This window comes from Tyto alba, unplaced genomic scaffold (assembly GCF_018691265.1).
Source record: "Tyto alba isolate M040663 unplaced genomic scaffold, T.alba_DEE_v4.0 Super-Scaffold_13, whole genome shotgun sequence".
In the NCBI taxonomy this organism is placed as follows: Eukaryota; Metazoa; Chordata; class Aves; order Strigiformes; family Tytonidae; genus Tyto; species Tyto alba.
The window spans coordinates 7827482-7852269 of record NW_024881275.1 but is presented as its reverse complement, the minus strand read 5'-3'; the positions used below and the strand labels follow the sequence as shown (position 1 = coordinate 7852269).

Below are 24788 nucleotides of genomic sequence, written 5' to 3'. Positions count from 1 at the left end.
TGTTCTAGCAGCAGGGGCTCTGCCACTTCAGAGAAAGGACTGGAGTTCAGGGGTTACTGAGATCTGTTCAGAGTCTCTTCACAAAGAGCTGTTAAGGGCTGAAGTTAAATCTGCAGTTAAATCGCTGAAGGGCCGAAATCAAATGACTTCTTTGTGCTGAAATAAATCTCAAAAAAAGCGTGATCATACGAGGAAGCTGCTACATACTGGGTGGTTTCTGGGTTATTGTGTGGGACAATTTCTCCAGGATCCCAACTTTTTCTATATAGGAAGCGCAGATTACATAAAGCCGCACCGAGCGCGGCACACACCTACGCAGCAAGCGCACCACGGTCACCGCGTTGCATGCAGACGCCATCCAGACATGAGTTCCCCAAATATACCTGCTATTCTCCACAAGGCTCATTATGGACTGCTAATGTATGCAGCTGTACTTGGAAACGGAGTTCACTGACAGCAGAGATGGCAGAGCCTCGGGTTTTCTTAGTGCTTTAGATGCAGCTTTCACTTCCAGAAGTCAGCTGAGGAGATTTTTTAAAGTTTTCGAAGCAGAGTTACACCAAGCACAGAGTGCTCTGAACGCTGGTTGGATTTGTGGTTGTGTTTCTTCTTTTCCACCCATGCGGCAGTTTTCTTAACTTAGTCCTGTTCTAGTATTTATCTTTTTTTTTCTTCCACCCCTTTTTTCCCTCCGCTGGTCTCTTTTTAAAATTCTCCTCATCCTAACCGCCCCCATCACCCCCTTCTTCGCTCTCCCCTGAGATGTGACGCTCCTCTCCAGGCCCCACAAGCTTCCTTACTCCCTTGATGCCTGTTCCTAATTTGATCCCAAATCTCACACATTCCCCCCTGACTGAAACCTTCCCTCAAACACCCCACGCCCCCTCCCCAAGCTCCTCGCTCCCCAGGGGCAAAATGTCACCTCCCCCCTCGCCTGCCATCGGCAAACACCGGGACAGGGCTGCCGGTTCACAGGGAAAGAGGCGCTCGTCCCTACGCAGCCGAGGGGTTTAAGGCGCGTTTCTGAGGGGAGGGCAGCACCGGGCAGCCCTCGGGGAGGGGGGACACACGCTCTCCCCGCCGCCCTGAGGCGACGCTCCCCCCCCCTCTCCGCTCGCCGCCACCCCTCGTCTCTACCTGCCAGGCAGGCGGTGGCGTCCATCCATTTGAGGAGCTGCCCGGCGCTCAGCTCGCCCCGGTGGTCGGCGTGGGCCGGCAAGACGGTCTGGCACATGCAGACCCCGCCGCCCGCCGCCCCGCTCGGCTCCATGGCGAGGGGACGGGGACGCGGCGGCGGCCGAGGCTCCCCCGGGCGCGGCCTCGCCGCCAACCCGCCCCGCCGGCCCTGAGCTGAGGTGAAATCGCCTCCTCCGGCAGCGCCCGGGGCGGGGCTGAGGGCTGCCGGGGCACCCCGGGGCAGGCGCGGCCGCAGGGCGCCGGGGCGAGGCGGGTGGCAGCGGGGCCGGGTGCCGTTTTCGCCGCCCTGCAGCCCGTTTCCATCCCCCGCGGCCCCTGCCCCGGGAGCCCCTCACGGCCCGGCATCGGCCACCGCGATGGCGCGGCCACCACGGGCCTGCGCTGCTGCTGATGCTGCCAGCTTTCGGCGTGCACATCGCCGCTGAAATACTTATAACCTAGCTCAGATTAGTATTAATTCTTACTTTTTTTTTTTTTTTTTTTTCCAATTCTTGCACTCTAGGGTTGTCACCAGCTTGGCGGCTGGGCAGATGGGCACAGGGATGATGCATTCCCATCGCCAGACGCTGGTGGGCCCTGTCGGAAGGTGGCAATCCACTGTGCGGGTGGGTACGGACATTTTGACACCTACCTCAGTGGCCACGGCCCCGGTCACGTATTCCCGCAGGAGTCAATAACTGGAGACCTCACAGAGCGCTCTGTCCTCTTACCTCTCCTCCTCACATGGCTGGTAGGGTACTGCGGGATATTGCTGCTCTTGCAAACTATGAAGATATAAGCACTGCTGAGGGAGAGCAGAGCGTTTGCTTTTGAACGGGTCAGAAAGGTCAGTGACTATTGTCATGGGTACAGCATTATTACTGCTGAAGGCTCAACCACACTGAAGAGGGCATTTTGGAGATGCTCCCCAGCTGGGTTTGTCAGCTGTTAAGGCAGCGCTGGTCCGCGGGTAGCTGAGTGTGTGACCTGTGAATGGTCTTTAAGGAAAGACTGAAAAGCTTATACTTGACTGTGCTATTCCCCCTTCCTTGGGTAAATAGCGCGGTTTTCAACAGAGCAGCAAGACTGTTTACTGTAGACTTTCCTTACAGTCTTTCCTCTTTATCATCTAGCTATGACTTGTTACCCACTATTCCAATGACGGGCTTCCCATGTTTATTAAAACCACATATAAATAAATTTATATCATGAATGCTTGTTCATTTAAACATTGTTAAAGATCCAGCTTTAACCCATAACAGCTGGGAAAATTTGAATTTTAATGGACCTGCCTCACCAAGATAAGAGTTTATAAGTGCAGCAGGGATTTTCTTGCCACATGGTCTATCATTGCACTGTAGCAAGATCTCTGTTGCTTTGTCACATACCCTTCTAGCAAGCAACAGGATGGCTGTACCATCATACTAGTTACATTTCAGAGGACACTGGCTCTGAAAATCAGCATGCTGTGCTGTTCTCTAGATTCTATTCCATTGCTTCAGAAAAAAAAAAAAAAAAAAGTTTGTACTTATTTCTCTTTCCTTATTTGACTGGCTTCTGGGAAGGAAAGAAACAATCTCTTGAAGTGGCAGTGGCATACCTCAGTCTTGCTACTTGAACAGGGCTTGTCAACAGTATTCAGCCAGTATTTTCTTCTTAATTGTCTCCTCAATCCAGATGACAAAAACTCAAGTATCAACTTCTCACACCATGGACTTTAGATCTCAAAAGGAAGTCTTCAAATGGAACTAAACATTTCTCTATTAAAAAAACAAAACAATAAACCTGTGTTTTGCCTGCCTAGGCCAGTAATTTGCACACTTGTTTTCAGGTTTTGTCATGCTCATTGACTATGCTTTCCCTAAGATAATGCTTGTTGTTTTTTCACAGGTAGCTTTCCCATCCATTTAACAGTCAGCAAACAGGTGTTTGGCCCATAATAAATCTGTTGTCTGCTGTGAGATTAGGAGCTATAAAGCTGCATTATAGAGAGGTAAAAGTAAAAATCTAAATCTGTTCAGACCTAAAACTTTCTGAAGCATGTGGAGGAATACTTGCTTGGGGCCAGTGGTCAGCAGACCTCTCAGGCTGTATGGAGGTGTTTCTGTTGGGGTAAGAGAAAGCTGGTATTTGAGAAACACACCTCAGCTGTACACACCCCTTGATTTCTAAGGGAAGGATGTAATTTTAAATACATCCGTTGGAAGCAGGAGCTGCCCTTCAAGATCAGGAATGACATCCCAGGATCCAAACGAGCAATGCACATGCCTCCCACTGCTTTGGATACCCTGCAGCCACACCTGTGGAGTGAGGTGAGGGAACTCAGTCTAAAATTCCCTTTTCCTAAATGAGACTCTGCTTTCGTACACTGCATTTCTCCTGCCCTCCAGTTCCACTTCTTGGACCCTGTCTGCTGAGGTTACAGACTCTGGTGCCTGTCTTCCGATTGACTTCAGCGACTCTTTTCTCTGCAGTCCCTTACACTTTAGCTTCTTACACAGTCTCCACTGGAGTAGCTGAATATTTGACAGAGTTCAGTGTATCTGTCCTCAGGAAATACCTGTAAGGTCAGTATTGTTCACTTTCACAGCTGAAAAATTAGAGAAATTAAGTTACTGGCCCAAGTTCACAGAGGAGATTTGTGCTTTTCAATGGTTTCTCAGTTGAAAAGTACCTTTTGTGGCCCAGCAGCCTACACCAGCACCTCTGGCATCACCACCAGATGAAGGTAGCTGGACCAACACTGCATGGCTAAGGCAGTTGCTGGGAGGCATCTTTGTGAACCATCACATTTCTCTGCATTGATGCCCACTGTGGTGAGAGGTCAAAGGCAGATGGTCAAAGGCACCCCCTTACATCCAAACCCATATGCCACTCAGTCACGGACTTTGTGAAACTGTTCTTTTGAAATGAGAACTGGTGGTGAGTTAGAGTAGAGCTCAACTTTAGCAGTTTGATTAACCAACTAATAAATTGACTTCTCTTCAGAACTGTTGCTTGCTAATGCAGTTTTTAGAAGTTTTTGTCAACAAATGATTCGCACTTAATGGCTTGAGGCTTCCCCTGAGGAAATGAAACAGTAAAAGCAACAAGTGCAATACTGTTTTAAATACATTTAAAGAGAAAAATCCAGAATGGATATTAGGTTATCATGTCCTAATAACATGCATTTGTAATTGAAGCAACATAACTTAAAAAACTTTGTGCAGCACAATAGCATATCTCACAAGCTCTGTGAAGAACAAGACACAGTGCAATGCCTGTAGAGGAACTGTGCCAGAAGAGGTAAGGCATTTTATTAATAAAAGATGAGCTCAGTATTAGAGGTGAATAAATCTTCTGTAAAGTAAAGCCATAGGAGCTAGCAAGAAGTACTATTCAATCATACAGCACATAGACAGCTATCAGCCCACTCAGCTAATCACATAACTGCTCCTGCCCTGTGTTTCATCCAAGTTAGAATTTATTTTGAGAAATGGTATAGAACAAAGAGGTAGCAAAGGAGGTCCAATTAAGAACCAAAATTCCACAAAGCGTGTAAACTAGAATTGGTTTTCAGGCTTCTTCCAAAATTCCTTCTATATTTAAACAGATGTATGCGTGACTGGAGGCCATTAGCGTTCCTTGGAAAATAAGACTGATGTGGTAATCGTGACATTGTTAACACCTTCACACATCTTTTCTTACCAATGGAGTCAGCAGCTGCAGGACACACCTCCAAAATGGATCTTCTTGGTAATGTTTTAAATATAGATGTCAGCTTCTGCAGTAAATAAACTACAATATATAGCAGTGCACCTTTTTGGACTATACTTCTATATTCTTGAAGCAAATGTATCACTGCCTGAAGTTATAAATGTTTTAGAGATTTGTATGTTTCTTTCATAACTCTAGTTATTGATACAAAAAAGGTTTTTTTCGGACAGACCTTGTGAAAATACAATTACTTCTTGTAAAATGAAACTTTATTCTAAAATGTATCCAAAATTGCAAGACACAAGCACCATTAAACAGATAAATAGACATATATTTATGTACAGAGAGCATCAAAACACAAAACAATTGTTAATATAATTCTTATACCATTTTAATGAGTATCCATCAATAAAACTTTACAATTTAAAGAAGACTTTTCAGTTGCAAAACAGTTGTAAAATCATATGTATAAATTATGTTTACTACAATTCCAATAACAGAGGCAAAGTAAAATACAAAAATAATAATCAATACTGCAAATTCAAATACAAAACCCAAAGTAATGCTGCACAGGTACATATGTACACTGGATGAATTCATGCAGCTAGGCAGTGCAACAAATTAACTGCTGAGTTTAACCTATCACAAAATGGAACAACCATGTCAGCAAACAGAAGAAAATATATTTTTGTAATAAATCATAGTGCATTTTGAAGTTAGACTTTATAAAATGATTGTTGAGTGATATACATCTAAAATTCCCCATGTGATCTAATATCCCCCCAACTCCTCTCCTGCAAAAAAAAAAAAAATACAAATGAGAAAAGCTAAAGACCCCACTGTAGTATAGAGCCTGATGTACTGGTACCATCTTGATTTTTTTTTACTTTCGGTATCAGACTTGTTTGCAAGTGTCCGTGTCCACAAGGACATGCGTTACTCCTTGCTAGCAAAAGCAAATCAAATCTTTCATGCTCCAAAGCTATCTCCATAAACTGAATCTCACACAACGCTTAGACTGCACTGGTTTAGAGACACAGCTGAGCCTTGAAAAAAGAACTCCAACATCCCTGTGAAGTACAGAGAGAGAGTAAACGGAGGATAGAGAGACCTCTTTATTCCTGAAGCTCCTATCCGTAATTGCTTTAATTACATAAACACAGAATAACATGAGGCTTTTATGGCTTGGATGAAATTTCTGCTAATTTGCTGGGCAAGCACAAAGCCCATGTTTCTCCACAGGGCTTGCCTTTCACAGTGCAGAAGGCTAAAGACTATTTTGGTGTGAAAGGAAGCCTCAGGTAACTATATAGAAAAATACTTCCGCGGCGAAAATGTATTAATGATAAAGAAACAAAATCAAAACAGAACCTCTTGAAAACTGTGATTTCTCGTGTAGCTGTGATACTAAAACATGGCTGTTCACCTTTCAGTTCTGCGTTGGTTGGTATATCATGAACATGTAGCTAAAACTGAGGTTCATACCTCATTGAATATTACTGATTAAGTGTCAAAATTAGATGAGATACAATTACACAGTCTGACACTTTTCTTAAAATCTCAAGTGATAAGCACGCTCAGTGTTTTCACTAAAAAGTTACTGCTAAAATGCTACATTTCTTTGCTGAGAAGACATTAATTTACAGCAGACTGTAAACTACTGAAGAGTCGCTCCCTGCATCCTTTGTGCTTCCAAAACCCCCTTTCAAGCCATCATTAACTTTCAAGTTAATGGGATTTTTTAGCAAAAAAGGCATGCAGAAAAACACCTGTATTGGATAAGCAATGTAGCAATTTATACAGCAGCATTTCTAAATTTCCAACATGCAAGCACGTGTAGAAAGAAGCTGAGACAGCATGCACTGCAGTGATATGTCATTGTACTTAGGTCTGGTGAGAACACTATGGCATTTTCAACTGGGGAAGTATAAATCTTAGCCCCAGAAGACTCAAATAGCCAGTACTAATGAAGCCATCAGCTACTATGTAGTAAAGAACACCCCAAAAGAGGGAAGAAGTTTGTCTGCTTGTAGTTTATAGATACTGAAGCTGAAGAGAATTACAAAGGCACGATACAAGCCTATATTTCTTGTAAAATATATATATTCATGTATTTTTGCTCATACCACCTCAAGATACTGAATGATAACATAATAACTGAAGATACAAATGTTAATTGAAAGTTAAGCACTAAAAGTAAATGACTGCTGGAGAAGATAACTCATTACTTGCTACATTTCTACCCTTCCTGGGTGGTGAGCATGTCCACCTTTCCTCATTCGCTGACAATACCCATCAAGATATTCAAGAACATGGTGATTTACCAAGAAAACTGGAAGAGTGTCAGACAACAGACAGAATGGCTTTATGGATCTGAGAAGTTGTCAGTACGTGGCTGCCACAGCAATTTTTCTCACTGCAACTGTTTTACCTTTGGCCCAGAATTCACTGAGAACCCAGAAACAGCAACTGGAAATTCATAGCCATTTTCATGCAGAGATGAGGCTAAGATAATCTGTGAAGATAACATTTGGGTTCAGTTTGGCACTCAAAATATTGGACAGCAGAGCAGTGATTGTACTAGCAAATCATAAAAAAAAAAAAGTCTCAATTTTTCTATTCATAGCTACACACGAGGTGCATACCATTTTCAACACTGGATGACTCGCAACTCGGGAAATAAAGCAGATGTATCAATACTGCTCCTGTTAAGATCACAAAAAAATGACAACCGCTTTGGTGTGATGAACAGGCAGCTGCTGTCTCAGGCCCAGCTGTGAGAATGTGGACACTTCATGAAAGTGAAAAAGTGCACATTACAACATTTGCACTTCTAAATTTCAGCTGTTCCTCGGCTCACTACAAGAATTGGTACAACTGCTGTTATGATTTTGTACCAGCAGCTGATGAAGAAGGATATCAAGTTGAACTGGGATAAGGTAGGTGTATGGTTCAAGCCTGAGATAGAACCTGCTATAAATGGGCTTTCCTAATCCACAGCAACGCTGTCTGCAAAGGTCTGGTCTATCTGAAACCAGATACTTTCCTCATCTTCAACCAGCATGTGAAATCACGTACATTTTCTTCAAGTTAAAAACCAAAGAAAAACAAAACAAAAACCAAACCATAAACTGGCATTACTACCTGTATCTTCACAATCCTAAATTAGGAGCTCCTAGATTTATTATTTAAAGCTCTCAGGAAAGGAATCCTTAGCCATCCCTAGAAAGTATGAACATTATTAATATCTTAGTTACAACCTCACAGCTGAATCTAAAAGCAGCATATGCTATTGCTGGTGCTGATTCACCTATGCAACGGTTTCTCCATGTGTTGCTTTCAATGAATTAATCAGTGCAGGCAAAGAGCAAACGAGCCTGCTTAACAAATAAAGGTGAGGATTTCTACGCTGGTGTGAACCTACAAATGTTCAAACAAGTTAATTAAAATTACACCTGTTTATAAAGAAGGAAGTAAAGATGAAGAAAATAGCAACTACAGAGCAGAAATCTCATGTTTGAGATTGAAGGATTCAGAAACTCATCTGGAAGCCACTCAGATTCAGGTTCTTAGGAGCTGCATTATTCTCGCTCATACCAGGCTCAAATAAATACACTTTTGTGTACAGGGATGTGAAACTAAATAAAAACCGTTGGATTCATTCCACCTAACTGTAGGCCTTTAAAAGCATGAAGGATTCATCAGTGGAGAGGGCAAGTGATGCCATAGAACAATCTTCCACTTCTGTCCCTCCTCTGACTTACAGAAAAGACCTGGGCTGGTAATTTTTAGGCAGCTAAAATTAGAGTAGGATGAATCAGGACACAGCATGGAGCAGAAACAAGTCTGATATGGTGGTACAGTACTACCATTACAAAACAAGGTCTGCAAAAGCCTTGTCTGAGGCTCCAACCCAGGTACGCTTTGTGGTCAGTGACCCACACAATCCGTGTCTTCACAGCTCCCCAGTCTTGCAAGGAATTTTTTAAAGATAAAACAGTGAGGCTTGATTTTATGACCATGTTTCCTTTGTTTGGTCCTTAGACAAGGCGGCTTCTCCAAACACTGGATTCCCACAGCTGTGCTACACCAGCTGTCAGAGGCATTCTCTGAGGGGAGGCTCTTGCAACAGACAAATGCACAGAGGGTTGTATTTTGGTACAACAGAGCCAACACCTCCAAACCTCTCAGCACTTCCAACAGCTGTGGAAAACAGCTGTATGTTTCAAAAAGGATTTTGAAAGAAGGGAAGCCTTCAGGGGCAGGTCTGTTTTCTGACACAGTCTAAGGGCTTCAAACAAAGATGTATCTGTGGTACAACTCCTCCCAAGGGCTGCAGCTGGGATGGTTATGATCCCCTAAAGCAAGATCCTAAAGCATTTGGAAAAGGATCACTGGCAGGCAGTATGCTGGATCTCTCATCAGCACAGACTACCGCCCTTCTGAAACCATCCCAGAGGCTGCTTTTTAAAGTTACACACAAGGAGAAGCTTGCAGTTGGAGTGATGACTCAACACAACACTCACACATGTCCACGTATTTATGATGCTGTGGGAATTCTGTATCACCATGCTTTTGAACTCTTTCAGTATGGCATGGATGGGGTCTTTGTGGTAGCATCAGTAATGAAGATGAAGCACACACTGAGGAGAAATACAGCTGTTCTGAAATACACAACTTTTGTGAGATCCCCAATATTATCAACATTAATGCTTAAGGTCAGAGGCAATATCAAGTTTGGCAGGTATTTTCTACAATAATATTTATATGCACAAATTTAATTCTTGCTGGTTTGGAAAATTACTGAGGTTTTCTTTACTTCCAAAGAGTGGAGTTTGAACATTGGGTTCATTTATAATGTTCAAAGTCATCCTTTGTCTAAAACACACTTGCTTAATTGTTTAAATATGTGACCTGCAGATACTTGGGAATAAGGGACTGGGATTACCCTGTTGTTCTTTGCAAAGGGCTGAAGCAATCTGTAGAAACATTTTTTTTTTTTTTTTTTTTAACCTTAGAAATATAGGGAACTTATCTACAGATTGGCTTGGAAGTGTGAGGAACATTTATTGCAAGTACTCAAAGTTTTACGTGAAGGGGTGAAGGTGCAAGGTCACTAGCAAAGACTGCCTTTATTCCAAAGATTAACCTAGACATTTAAACTATCATTAAAAACAAATAAAACACAGAATTTAAAATAATCCAAGTGAGAATACACTTCAACTTTCCCAGCTTTTTCACTTTTCCCATCATTGTCTTTCAGTCTAGATAGGATTTAAATTTCTGACGTCAGAAACCAGCAAAGAACACACATACATTTTCAGGTCTTTGTTGTGTATCGTAAAATACTAATTAAAAAAGAATCTGGAGTTCAATAATTCAGATTACTTTTCTGTCTCAATAAACAGACAAATAATTAAATTCTCCTTAAAGCACTGTCTCACATGAAGCCTGTGGTAGCTGGGGACGAGGACACAATACAGAGGCAGCGCTCTACCCCCTGCATACCCTTAGAGATGGGTTTCTGCCCTGGCACCGATGCGGACATTTTTGGGAAAAAAAAAACAAATGACACCAGAGGAAAAGCGAAAATGTCTTTGCTCACATACTGCAAGAAAACCTGCAGGCTGGCGGGTCTCCCTGCGACAGTCTGCTGTGGTGTGTTGGCTGGGGGGCAGCAAGAGGAGAGACTTTCCCTCCTGTTCCCTGCACAGGGTCCGACCCCTCGGGCCTGCAGGCGCCTGCAGTGGGACGGCGTACGCTGCGAACCCGGCGCGGAGCCACGAGACGTGCTAAACTGCAGCGGCCTGTTGCCTGCTCAAATCCAACCCCAAGCTCCCCAGAAGGGTATGAACTGGGTTGAATTCTCTTACAGTTAATATTCCTGCAGAGGGCTTATGTATCTGTTGTTTGAAATAAATTCTGAAACCCCTAAGCGTGCTTAACAAAGCTTTAACTATATGTGAACAGCAAGTTTTGAGGACAGAACAAGTACTGTTGTAGTATATAATACACATAGCTCTACAATCAAAAGCCACCTCTTGCTTCAAGACAAGAATTTACAGTAGTAAGCAATGGTGACAAGGTTTCTTACACAAAACCTACAGGAATTTACAGAATATGCATGGATCACTGAGATTATAATGCCAGCAGTAGACTACACAAGTATCTTGTGCAATGTGAACAAAGTTGACAAGTTTACCAATGCTTTAAGTATTTCACATAGATATGGTAACGCACCAGCTATCAAATCTTCCTCCTCTCCTCACCAGAAACAAGTGTTTGCTAGATGCGTGTACAGCAATCCAGAAAAAAAATTGATTTGTTTTTGTTGTTTTAGGCAAACATGCACAAAATAGATGAACTGCAACATTTTTGCAAGGGGACACTTATCACCAAAATAAAAGCCCTCAAAATTGATCTCAAAGCATATGCAGCATTTTGATTTACACTTCGCAAATAGCCACTAGCAGGCAAAAAAGTTTACTGTATGAATGCTTTTCGTCCTAAACAAAAAAGAAAAAAGAATTTACTTGATTCTCAACTAACAGAAAGCTCCATCTTCTACTTCAGCCCCAGGTTAGGAATTTATATTCTCTTTCTTAACCATTAATCTAAATCAAATCAAAACTAGGAGTTAATCAGAAATATGAAAATAGACTGGGGAACAGCTTATACCTGCTTTTGAAGATCATATTTATAGATAGCAATTTAGCAAACACTGCTTTTCTTTCCCGCTAAACTGTTGGATGTGCTCTGTGCTCCTGTTAGAGAAGGACTTTGACATCTGCTGGAAGGGCACCTGCACTTTGCTCATCTGTAACAAAAGGTGCAGCCCATGGATATCGTAGTCCCTGGTCCACAACCTGTCAAGATCAAGAAACACAACCTCTCTGCGGGGGATTACAGACTCTGCAGCATGCACCTCTGCATTAAAAAAGACTGCAGCTACTGAATCCTACCTAACAGTTTTGCTGCCAACAAGCTTGTTATCAGTAACATACTTTTCAAACTTTTCTAGTAAATTATAGGTTTAGTAAATTTCTACTTCAATTAAATACGCTCTATTTGGATTTTATTTTCCTCCAGTCTGCATGGCAAACATCAGCTTTTGTTTCAAGCTATTTTATATCATTGTTAGAAATCATCTCATCTACTGTGCGAATGAGTCTGTGAGATGCTAACTTTCCTAACCTTGTCAGTGAGAACTTGCAGGATATTGCACTGCCACTTATTTGTTGTTACACTCAGTGTCACTAATGAAATAAACATTCTATAGTAGGGCTCTAGTTACAGATGTGAACAACTTTCTGTATGTTTATTGGGCAAATTGTTCTTATTTTTGTGCAAAGATCTGACACAATACATTTAATGGGAAAATCCAGATGAGAGAGAAAAAACCATGAAGGTTAAACAACAAAAATAAAGCCAACAAATATCCAGTTCATCCAGTTGATAATATGGCTCCTCAAGGATCGGAGCACTTGTTCCATAGCAATAAAACTTCACATCAGAAGCGATTACTGATGATTTCACTCTATAGGGACAAATATAGGTTTGGTCACAGTTATTGTTAAAATTCCCTCCTAATCTGAGGAACTGTATATATCTCTGTAACAGACCAAACTTCTAAATTGTATGGTCTATTTCCTCGTATAGCCAGGGTATTGCGAAAATGCATCACCTTGCAAAATCCCCATGTTTTGTGCTGATTCTCTATGAAAACTGGTGCTTAAACTGCCAGAATTTTCTCTTAGCAAAATTAAGCATCTTGTCCAGGCATTGTAAAATCTTAAGGGAGCCCCAGACCTAACTGCAAGAATTGTACAAGTTCTCAAGAGAACAGCGAGGTAGCGTACAAATACCGTGTTTCTGAGCGCACACCTGGTGGATATATTATCCAATCCTTAATTACCAGACCCTGTGAACAAGCCTGTTTGACCACTCAGTTACTCTTCTGAGAGATACAACCACAGAACCCTGCACAGTTAAGGGGCACACTGAATCATCCACAAGATACAGTGAAAACATGGAGTAGACAAACGAAATGACTACTTGTGAGTTAGGCTCTTACAAAATCATACATATCAGATGTTAGGTAATCCACTTTGGGGGATGTGGAAGGAGCTTTCAACATAAAGTCCAGCTGTATTATTCATAACAACTACATAGTAAATCTTGTTTTGATTTGATCTCCCCAAAATCATACATTTCAGCAAATATTTATGATGCTGAATTAAAATAAATAAATAAATAAGGTAATTTGTTTTCTCAATTTCTTTTGCACAGTGAAATTAAAGAGTGGCTAGAAAGTGACCATTTCAAATTATAACTGAAAATTGCATTTTTATTAAATGTTAGAACATGTACCCATTAAAACCTTTATACATTTTTATGGCAAGTTTTCCCATTACATGAGAGGCTTTCTTACACAATTCAAGCTTAAATGGAGAACAGCGACCAAACGTAAGTTTGGACTAAAATTGCAAAGCTGTTAGCTATGTTGAGGGAAACTATGGCTGCACAATTGAAAACAAGATGGAAGGACAAGTTCACAAAAATACTTCATGTAATAGTGAACAATGGTCTAATAAAATAAGAAACAGAAGAAAGCCAAATCTGTTCTGCATATCAATACTAGATACATAAACATATTCCTGCACTGGTAAAATTTTTAAAATAATGTCTGTTTAGGGAAGACTTAATTTGAGCTTCTAGACTGTCCATGCTCAAGCATGGTTTTAGCATATTAGCAGTCCCAGTTTCTGGAATGATACTACTTGTATTCTTAAATCTGTTTAAAATTAACTACATGCTGGCTTAATTTCAAACAAATCTGAATGTATTTGCAGGATCAGAGTTTTAATGTGCTGAGTAGATGATCAATTATTTTCTCTAAATTAGTTACTGTAATTTGTTTCCAAGATAACAACACTGACAAACAATTTGCATGCATGCATTCAAAGCAGTATTTTACCTAAGGACTTTTTTTTTTGTTTTTCAGGTTGAAACATCATTTTGGTAATTTCATCAGACCCTCTGTATTTTGCTCTACTTACTCGATTTATATATCTGCCAAATCAATGATATATTTCACACAAATCAGGGTGAAATCCTACAAAAAAAAATGATCTTATTTGAGTGGTTTTATCAAAGTTTGAGAAGGACAAGTGGCATGAGCAGCAGCAGCTTACAGGACTGAGCCAATAATGTCTGGAAAGTAGAGGAAGCTGCACACACTAAAATTTAAATCTAACTCATTTATCTGAGTGTACTGAATTTTTATAGTTGTTTTGTATCATTAAATCCCGAATTAGATCCTTGGTGTGATCAGTTAGAAGAGAAATGAGCTGTCACTGTTGAAATAGTTTTTTGGGGTTTATTTGAAAGATGTGCTTTGTCAGGATTCCCATCCTTAGGGCCTAACCAAACCCAAGCATGTTTGGGACAGGAGCCTTGGTTATATTATAATTTACAATGAAGTAAAGAAAAATAAATTTACCTGTACTGATCTTTTCTTTTACATTGTTAAGTTCTATTTTACATTCTCCAAATGCATATTTGTGGGGTCAAATCTTGAAGAACCCTGTCCATATTTAGCAACCACAACAATCACAAAGTATCAGAGCTGATTAGGAACAGAAGATAACATTTAAAGTTAACTAACTAACCTGAGAAATAGAAATTGGTGAAACATGTATCAGCTCAAAATTCACTTTGACTAGTAAAGGGAAAAAAGAACAAAATGTTCAACACTGAATATTGTAGCAGATGGTCTCTCAATGAATTACCCATCTAACTCCAAATCATCTTTACATGCAGTATTTCATTTGCTAACCACAGAACAGGGGAAAATTAAAATGATTTTTAGCCAGTTCAAGAAGCTGTCTTTCTAATGCATGAACTGCTATCCATAAAGAAGACTGTACTCACTTCCTCCCAATCTGAACTACTTAAAATAAATAATTAGCTCACATATTTCTCATTGCATATTCCCAACAGCTGGATGTTCTGGGACATGGGGCATTTAATCCTATATTAAGGGGAGCAGGCTGGTAAATCTGAAAGTTGTGTCTGAATACGTGACCCATTGGTGGTCTGGGCTCAGCAACCAGAAGGCTTCCAAATAAAAAATGGCAAATGTGGCCTCAGAGACAGGCTGATGGGCGACCGTCCGATCTGGGGACTGTCACAATGAGATGCCTCCGAGTCAAGCCAAGACACATTTATGTCACTGGGCAGCACATGGTGAGGCAAAGTCTCCACTCGAGGTTATTGCCATGTTTTTTACATGCAACAAACTCACTCTACAGTGGAGGGGGGAATACACAGTGCAACTACAGTTCTTCCTTATGCTCAAGCAATTAAGAAAATAATGCAACCCATAGATGCAAATATCCAGGTACTTTTTAAATGCACACATCAGGCCACATGCTTTACATGTGACTTACACAGCTTCCTCCTTGTCCTAAACCATGTTTGTGCTTATACAAGTCTTAGACATGGAGATAAAATATGGGTACAAATACTTCTTTTCATAGGTTTAAGCAGCAGGTAAAATACTGGTTTCACTGTGAAAAATCACAAGTGAATCCCAATTTCAGCTGATTTCTGCAAGGCCAGAATATTTGGCAGAGTTCTCACAGTATGAGAGTTCCACTACTCCCTGTTTCTGGTACTGTTTTTGAAAAGCCTTACTTTAACCATATCTGAAAGACCCATTTAGGGAATCACGATCCATTTATTTCTATATTAAAGAGAGAAATGTATCTGAAAACCCAGTGTGGAAAAAATATCCTGCACCACTTAAAATAAAATTCCTCCCAGAGCCAGACAAGTTCTGACATTATCGATAGTGCTGTTGCATAAGGACAGATACAAACAGCAGTTCCATTACACACTGGCATCTAGTGCATTAGAAACATAAGTAGGAGTGAAAAGTCAGTGCTTGGAGATAGTCTTTTTTTTCACATTAATACTCTAGATATGATGAAAATCCTAAAAGGATTTATAAGCAAAGGAAAGAAAGCCAATGAACAAGCAAAAAGCTCTACGCATATTTTTAAAGAAAACAACACAAAAGGATACTTATGATTTTAAAGCTGAGTATTTAGCACATAAGATTGTTTTCTAATGGTTCAGCTGCAGAACCTATGTATGGTTATTATCACCTGATCTTACCAATGCATTTGTAAGTAACTTTACTCATGTATGTAAGCACAGGGATGGAAGCATTCCCTACAGAAAGCAAGATGATTAGGTTTCCTTATATCTGATTAAAATTCTAATAGTAAGATATGCAGTGAGTATTCAAGCAGATCTTCCAGATCTAAAATTTTGCAAGCTTGCACATGTTTTATTCCAGCTGTCTGTGGGGCTATGTAGGTATGAGAAATGCTGAACATACCTAGTAACTTGCAAGATCAGGGCACAGAAAGACAGGCTACAGGAATCAGGGCCTGATCCTGCTCGTTTTGAAGCCAGGAATATATTTACAGATATTAATGTTGCAGGATCAGCACAACAATGTTTAATAAGATAAACGTTTTGGAAAACAAATGGAAAGGAGAAACAAAGATATGCTGGCAGTAAGAAAAATTGTATAGAAGGGAGTTTGAAAGGACTACAGAAGTTATGCGCCTGAAAGGATGTTATGCTCTTGTATATAAATTAGGATAACATATTTTGATAATGATATTCAATATGTGTTGACAGTTTCATTCAAGGGCTGTCTTTGCACAGGTTTAATTTAATGGTGAGACTCTCATCCTTAACAGGTACCTATAAACTAAAATATTGCAGATAATGCCAAATTCAGAAAGGAAAAAAAAAAAAACCTAATCAAGCCTCTGATTAATACGAAGCCCCGATTCTGCTTAATTTTGCCACAGCAGGAAGCTTCAGCAGCAGCACACACTCTTGTCTTGTAGGAGAGCCCTCAGGGATGCCCGCTGGACTTGCCTGCGGGAGCCCCGCTTGGCTGGGACAGCGGAGGGGCTCCCCTGGAGATGAAGAACAGACCCCGGGGGCACCCAGCGGTTCAACAGCTCGCTCGAGGGCACACTTATCTGGTGCGTGAATGGGCTTTGGCACTTGATGCATAAGGCAGACAAGCCCATATCTATCTTAGTCCAGTCGCAGTGACATCATCTGGCTGAATCTGGGCATAAAAGAGTCCTAATGTCCTTCTTAGAAGTCTGCCAAGGATAATATAGATTCAAATGCAGGCTGCAAGAACACCCGCACTCTGCTGTGCTTATGGGAGCAAATGGGGTGCACGGGGGACATAGCCACTGAAACCAGTGGTATTAGTGACAACAGCAAAGGGTCTGAGGAAATTAGATCTGATTTTGCGTTTTTGTAACTCAAGTCAATAGTAGGGGCTTCTTGCATCTTTTGAGACAGCCACAAAGTGTTTTCCAAAGATAAGCAAATGAATGTAACCTTTACAAGCACTGGGAATAAAGTCCACAAACCATACAATGACTACCTAGTGGATGTTTATAACTAATCGAAGTAGTTATTATTACTAAAAAGTAATAATACCAAAAGCTTTGATATTTTAACACAGTTTTAAGCCTCCCAGAGTTTAATCTTTGAATAGCCCTAACAAGAGAGTTAAAAGTGTTACACCTTTTTATTTTCATATATTATATATGAAATATTACATATATATAATACATGTAAATAAAAATGAGCCAAGAGATTTTACTATTCCTTATCCATCTCATAATGTGCAGCTACCATCACAACGAGCCCATTACATACGCTTCTTTATCTCAAGTTCATGAAAAAAACCTCCTTGTAAGACTTCATGCACATACCACATCTCAGAACTGCTCCTTCTATGTAAGTGGCTCTTCTATACGCAAAGTCCAATGAGGGGACTTTGTTTTTTTCCTGTGGCGTGAACTTTTGTTCAGTCACTTTGTGCCCACATTGTTGATCATCAACCCTTTGATTACTACACAACTGAAAACTTGTTTTCTTGGGGGAGCTGAAAGTCATTAGGAACTAAATGTACCATAATAGTTTTAGACCTTTGCCTGAAGAGACACAGAATTGCTTACAGAAGCATTTTCTCTAAGACCTTATGCCTTTTCTTCATTCTGTCCCCAGTTTTCATGTCTAACAGGCTGATCTTATAAAATGGCCCAGATCTTTGTTCCTCTTCTGTTCATGGCGAAGGTAAGACCCTCACAAGTTTAGTAGTCCTAAAAAGTTTACTCCATTGTTTTGGCTTAAAAAAAGACTGCTTACTGGAAAGTTTTGTGGGTATTCATTCTGGTAGACCTGGTGAAAAATACACAACCAAGTAGCAGGGTGACCTGATTTTCTCAATGAGCTTGGGAAACACTGTTTATAATTGGGACCATGGATTGTTATGATTCAGCTGAGAATTACTGAAAATGGCAAGCATACATAATAGTAAATTATTAGAAAAGGTGGTAAGGATTCTACTGTATTTCCACTAACTACCCCTACGGAAAATCATGCTAAACAGAAAACTCATTTCCAAGGGCAGAAGAAGCCCTGACACTTTATTGCTAGATTCTATAGCAATTGGAGCTCACTTACAGTAACCTTATAGTACTCTATATAAACTGAGAAGCTTGTATCAAATTCAGGCTTCCATTTAAAATAGATATTGCAGATATTAGGCTTCAATTAAAGAAGAAAAATAACCTTCAGTGCTTCTTTTTTTTTAAAGGTGAAGTATAAAAAAAAAATCACCAAAGTAGGTGAAAATTATTAAATTTCTCCAAAAAATTAAGATGAGCTTTCTTCTATTTCTTGAGACAGTAAAGTTTGTGATTCACAGGGTAACTGGTATCAAACACAAGTTAATGAAAGCTCTTACAAGCAATTTTATTCCTATCCATAATGGCAGACATTTATAAAATCAGAAGAATTTATCATTTGAGTTCACCTTAAAAAATAACTTATAAAGCAGTGATATATGCAACATAAAACAGTTCAAGAGGGAAGAGGGAAAGCAAATTTTAATAATTAAAATGTAAACGTGAAAAAAAAAAAAAAAGATGGAATAAAAGTCCCTACTTCTCATTTCTACTTAAGATGTCATGTGATAATATTTTACAATGTCCTGTGGGTCTATATATGTATGTGTGTATTTCTATATCACACACACATACATATACATTAACCCACACATGTACATACACAGACAATTGTTTGCAGTTCCATCTTGGGCAGTTCTGTTACGCCACTTTTTATAGTTGTCTCAATCATGTTTGGGACCCACTTTCTTGACAAAACAGGGGAGATGATAGAAAAAAAGAAATGGTGGGTCTGATTGTGTCTGAGATCCTTTTGTTAAACTGTACACTGGGATGAATAATTTTCTTCTGCAGTAGCTCTCTGAAGAGGGCCAACTCATTGTGGTCTTCATGGCGAGACTTGTTAACGGATCACACACTCATTGTCATGCTAGGGGAGTACTGAAAAAAGAGGAATCCACATTTTAGCAACTGTTTTTTCCCCTCAGGTAACTAAAACCACTTCTGGACCACAGCAATGAGTTCAAATGTCAACACGCTCTTTGAACTTCCTCCTAAATTCGTCCTGTAGGCCTGTGCTAAGGCTGTAGTTCAATTTGTGGTATTGTAACTTCTGTTATGCTTCTCTCATTATGCAAAAATACAGGTATTGCTGATAAAGCCAACTCCCTTGAAGACTGTTTTGGTGTTACCTGGGTGGTGTCAATACCTCACTGATGCTTTCCATGCCTTTTCCTGGTCCATGTTAGCTACTGAGCGGTTTAGCTAGGTAGGTGGTTAGTCTCAAGTAGATCAGCTGCATTATGGTTAGCTGAACCACATAAATATTTTGGAGAGCTTTGTATTACTTTATGGGAAGAAAGGAGTAAGGATATGTATGACTAGAATTAAACTAGGTTTTTGGCCTGTATTATTCACTATTACCAATTCTAGGAGGGAAGTTGAATCAAGGATCAGCAGCTATTCTCCTTTATGTGAACCAAAAATTCAATCACCACATGACATTATTATTGTAACACAAGTTGAACTGCAGCCCATATACAAGTTATAGTTGCCCTCAGGTTAGCAGCACTTTATTACAATAATCAATGGGACACCACAATGCCTAGAAGTGCGCATCTATACAACTAATTTGTTTTTCAATTGAAAATTGCAGACTGCAGAAACAGTTAATTTGGCCTAGAATCTTCTAAGTAGAGTAAAGAGTTCAAATGCAAGAAGTATTAGCATTATGAAAACTGATATAAGAAAGAGGAATATAAATTTGCCTTTGCAAACCTGACATGCAGTAAAAATCCTGCCAAAGCTGGAGTTTCAAGCTGGCCACTTCCAAGTGTCCAAGTAAATTGCAACAACATTTTGAATGGGTCTTCCTTGTCATGTAAACTACATAGAATGGACCACTTGTGTAATGTCTATTTTGTCCCTTGTCATGTCTCTGATAGTTTGTTTGATTTAAGGCTTACTCCCATCATGTCCTGCTGAGCACTCCCACAGTGAGCCAGTAGAGCTAGTAAGAACGTGCTTATCTTTAGCCAAAGTCAGAGAGACACCAGCTGAAATGCTTAAAGCAAAGCATCTGTTCAAGCGATTTCTTGTATCTGAGCCAAAGTACCTGGGTAATCACTTTGGACAGGGAATTTAAAGATGATCTAAAGGCGTTTGTGATTTTTAACTTATTAGCCAAGCATTGTTGCCCATGCCCAGCCAAAACTCCTGGTGAACTGAACAGCAAATTTGCTTGAGATAGGACTTCATAATACTGCCTACTCTAAGCAGCCAAGTAATAAAACATGAATCAGAAAGCAAGACAGTTCCCAAGGACTACAATGTGACTCTTGTTAGAGAGGAACCAATACCTAGAAGTAGACTAGAATGCATGTGGCATGTATAACGCATGCCTTGTAGGCATACATCTCATGCAAAACCTTAAGAAAACTGGATCCCAGGTTTTTCCAGATAGGAAAACAACATCTAGGAGCACCTAGAATCTAGTAAGCATCTGAGAAAACTGATTTTCTTTTGAATACAACTGATGTCCTTCTTTTCATAACCTTAGTTTGCTGAACTGGCCTGCCTGCTGATCAGTACAGGCAATGTATGCCAAAATGGGAGTCAAGGATTACCATGACCAAGGATTACATTTAATGGAGCTCCTATGGTTACTGTTTTTCTGGCAGATATTGAAACATAAGTCTTTTTGGAGTGTACGAACCCATTTTTTCCAATACGCCACACAATCTGAACACGTGCCCTCTTTATGAAGACACCAACAGCTAACATGCAGAAACTCTTCCTTTTCACTAAAGAAGCAAACCCAAAAAACCCCAATGTCTGATTCCCATGAAATTTGTCATACAATTCGACTGTTTTGTGATCTAGCAGAAACTGTTTATTCATCATAATTTCAGAGTTGAAGTTCACCACTGGCATAGCTAATGAAGTTGCACTCACTTCTGGCAGCAGTGATTTCCAGTAAGAATAGAAGTGTTGAAGTCACTCAGCACTTCTGAAAAATCAGGGCACTCCTATTTAGGAACCTAAACGTGGATTTAGAAACCCAGCTCCAGGCACATGAGTATGAAAATACCACAGTCTTGTTTTGTAATGTATTTTACACCACGTTTTGATGCCTCAAGCATTCTCCATATTAAAAAGCATTATTTGTCCCAGAATGAACACTAGAGGGAACCTTTGCTTTTTCTAGCTGTAATAGCACACTGCATCTTTGCAACATGAAATCTACTGGTGCTCTAATTATACACTTCTATGTGAATCCTGTTCTAAAAGACATTCCCTGCAAAGCACATTGTTTAGGAGTCAAAGGTTGGGCAACCACACATTGAAACACTCAGATGTAAGGATCTGTCAACTCTGTGTATTTAGGCTGCCTGACATTGTGCATTACTGAATATGTGAGATGTAATTATTACTGTTTGACAGATCTAACTTTGACAACTGACCTCTTAAACTAGAAAAAGAGTTTCTGCGGTAAATCTACACCTCCCACATTTTCCAGTTTCAGCTCAACTTATAGCAGTCTTTTGCACAATTTTTTGTCAAACCAATACCCTAATTTTAGAAGCTAGTATAAAACACATAAGGCAGAGTACTGTATTACAAGCACACTACAAAACCATTCTTGCTGTTATTTTTATTTTTTTAAACAAAACAATAGAAACAAAGGTTCACAAAGTGAAAAAAAAACAAACCAAACCTAGGTAAAGGGATACTTACGCTCTCACTCTGAAAAGGGTTTAGGAAGTTTCCACCCATCTCACCATCATCTCTGGGAGTGCCAGGCTGATTACTCATGCTCATATTACTGGGAGAATTCTGTTAAATAAGATTTTAAAATACAGATTAAATGTTGAAGATTCTAGTTCATTTCCCAGCTTCACCAAGTGTGCCAAAGGCACGTTCTACAGGATACTGTAGTGCACTGAGATCCACTGTGACATGCACTGGGATTTCTGAAGATGAAAAATAAGCCTCTAAAGGGTTCTGCATGATTCAGTCACTAATTTTAGCCTGTAAAATACTGTTTTCTTCCCTGAAGCAAGAATTACTCACCTGCAATTCTTGTTTTCAGGTTATAGTCAGCATCTTCTCCTACTGAAGTCAGGAAAAGCTATAAATGGCTGCAGCAGGTATACGAGGTACCTCTGTCACTACATTAAACCATGTGGTCAAATTCAGCAAAGTCTGTGAGCCTGTGCCTTGACATATGTGACATGAATATGTACTTAAAGGTAGACCTACAGATGGATCTGGTCTACACAGACCTTCACAAAGGCCTGTGTCTGGGGTCTTTGTTCACAGTTTATTGAAATACAGTTTCACAAGTAGTTCAGAAGTGTGGTTCAAGTGCTAAACCACTTCACTGAGCACAGCTAATACACAGCATTTATAGGTAAAAGAGTTAACAAGTGTATTTAGAGAAAAGACTCCTGAGTAACAGCCGGCCACTGGGGTGGGCTTGCAAACACTTTCAAGAGGAGCTGCACATTTCCTTTCACAGAGTATAATGCAACAGTATTCTAATCTACCGTTTCAGTGCCTAGGTGCAACTGAAATGCTAATAAATAACACCAACATAAAGGTTTCTGAAAAGAAATTCCTTTTTTTTTTTTTTTTTTTACAGGCATGGACAACCACCCCTGAAATGTTCAGAAAATGCTATCCAGATTCAGTTACTTAAAGAAAGGGTGAAATAAGATAATTGTCACAGAAATTATTCAGAGTCAATAGCTAATACATGATTATTACAGACAGTACAATTAGTTAGGTGTTTACAAAGTTGATATGTGGTACCCTACCATGCCTGAAGCATGAGCAATTCTCTTTCCATCACTGTTAAGACTCCTACTTATAGAGGATTTCTAATGGAAAAGAAGCAGTCAGGGAAAGAGGAGAATGAAGTAATGAATTTCATTATGAAGCATTTAAGCCTATCACAGTTCTTCCCTTGATTTTTTTTTTCAATTCAGAAAAACTGAATGCAATATTACTGTTGAGATTTTACTTCTACAAATGCAAATTGTTATGTCACAATAAATTTAACACAAACCTACTGCAGTCAATGGGCAAGCTAACAAAATGCAACTCCAAGTAGTGATCTTGATCATAATGGTTCTAAGAATCCTAAGTGAGTTTGTCCTCTTTTTCTTATGTTATTTTCAACCACAATCTTGACACCATAAGTCTGTTAGCACAGTGATTTTTTGTTAAAAAAAACCCAGGTATTTTGCACTTTGAAAATACCTGCATGCCGTCTTCATTTAGAATAATTAAATCTCCAGTAAGTCAAACTTTGAATGAAAAACTGGAAACATTAAAAAAGAGAAAGTCTCTTTAATTTCTTGGCACTTTCCTCAGAACTACAAAGGCTATCCTGCCCTGGTACTTTAAAAGATGTACATTGGAGCGTTCACTGGACAGAAAATGGGTGGGATAGCTATGACTTCTGCTTCCCCTTCATACCATATTCCTGCATGCTCCATTTCATAATCAAGAAGTTCCATGTTGACCACTGTCCATAATTTAAATACTGCAACTTATTCCACAGTTTCACAGATTTACTTCACCTCCAAGGAGAACAAAAAGTGTTGTTCTTAGCTTCACCAAAAACCACAACTGAAATCAGTTACTTTTTACTACTACATCAGTAGAGTGGTACACCTGACTGCTGTACATACTATCGGCTTTGTAATGTTTTTTGTACAGTTAGTGAAAAGCTGCTGCTAAGTTTTCACCATATTCCCCTGAGGGAAGATCACTGTTCTCAGCCTGAATGGAGAAGTATGTATATGGGTACAGCTTGGTGTGTTGATTTTCAGTTATAGGTTAAATATTAAATCAATTACATAAGCGACATGCAAGTGTAACTTTTTTATTAGTACCTAAAATGCAGCTTACAAAGTTGGGTCAAAACACCTGCCTTAGTCCTTTTGCTTTCTTCAGTCTAGTTCATTGTTCCTGAGAGTGAGATCCCCAGATCTACAGGAATCACTGGATAACATGTCCGTCAGAGACAACTAAAAGCCCAACTAGTTGATTAACATCAGACAATAAAGTTTGCTATTCAGGGAAGTTGGTATAGCAAATATTTAGGGATCCACAGACTGAAAAAGGTTGAAAACTATGGCTTTAGTTCAACCACAGCTACTGTACCTTAAGCAGGAATTAATCCAGGGAAGTCCTGTTGCCCGTGTTATGCAGGAGTTCATACTACACAATTGTATCAGTCCCTTCTGGCCTTAAAATCTATGAATATAAAGTTTAAAACCTACTAAGGCCTTGTCACATTTATTTTATATGATGATCTTGTGCTTTTGTTTTTTCCTGGGGGATTCACCCCTGTTTTATCTGTGTAGCACAAAGCTTCGAAATGCT

General features: G+C 39.8%; 2 protein-coding genes across 6 annotated transcripts in view; both read right to left on the bottom strand.

The window, feature by feature from the left end:
* ACOT12 (acyl-CoA thioesterase 12) overlaps positions 1–1377 on the bottom strand; it is a 32263-nt gene extending 30886 nt beyond the window's left edge. Inside the window, exon 1 of the mRNA XM_042787734.1 lies at positions 1138–1377. Coding sequence (XP_042643668.1) covers positions 1138–1270 — 133 coding nt within the window. The 5' untranslated portion in view covers positions 1271–1377. The remainder of the gene's footprint in view (positions 1–1137) is intronic.
* Positions 1378–5238: 3861 nt separating this feature from the next.
* Positions 5239–24788, bottom strand: part of SSBP2 (single stranded DNA binding protein 2) — a 194326-nt gene continuing 174776 nt past the window's right edge. For all 5 annotated transcript variants that reach the window (XM_042788070.1, XM_042788069.1, XM_042788068.1 and 2 more), the window contains 2 exons: positions 22131–22229; positions 5239–19334 (listed from right to left, as the gene is read on the bottom strand). In XM_042788070.1, coding sequence (XP_042644004.1) covers positions 19305–19334; positions 22131–22229 — 129 coding nt within the window. In that variant the 3' untranslated portion in view covers positions 5239–19304. The remainder of the gene's footprint in view (positions 19335–22130; positions 22230–24788) is intronic.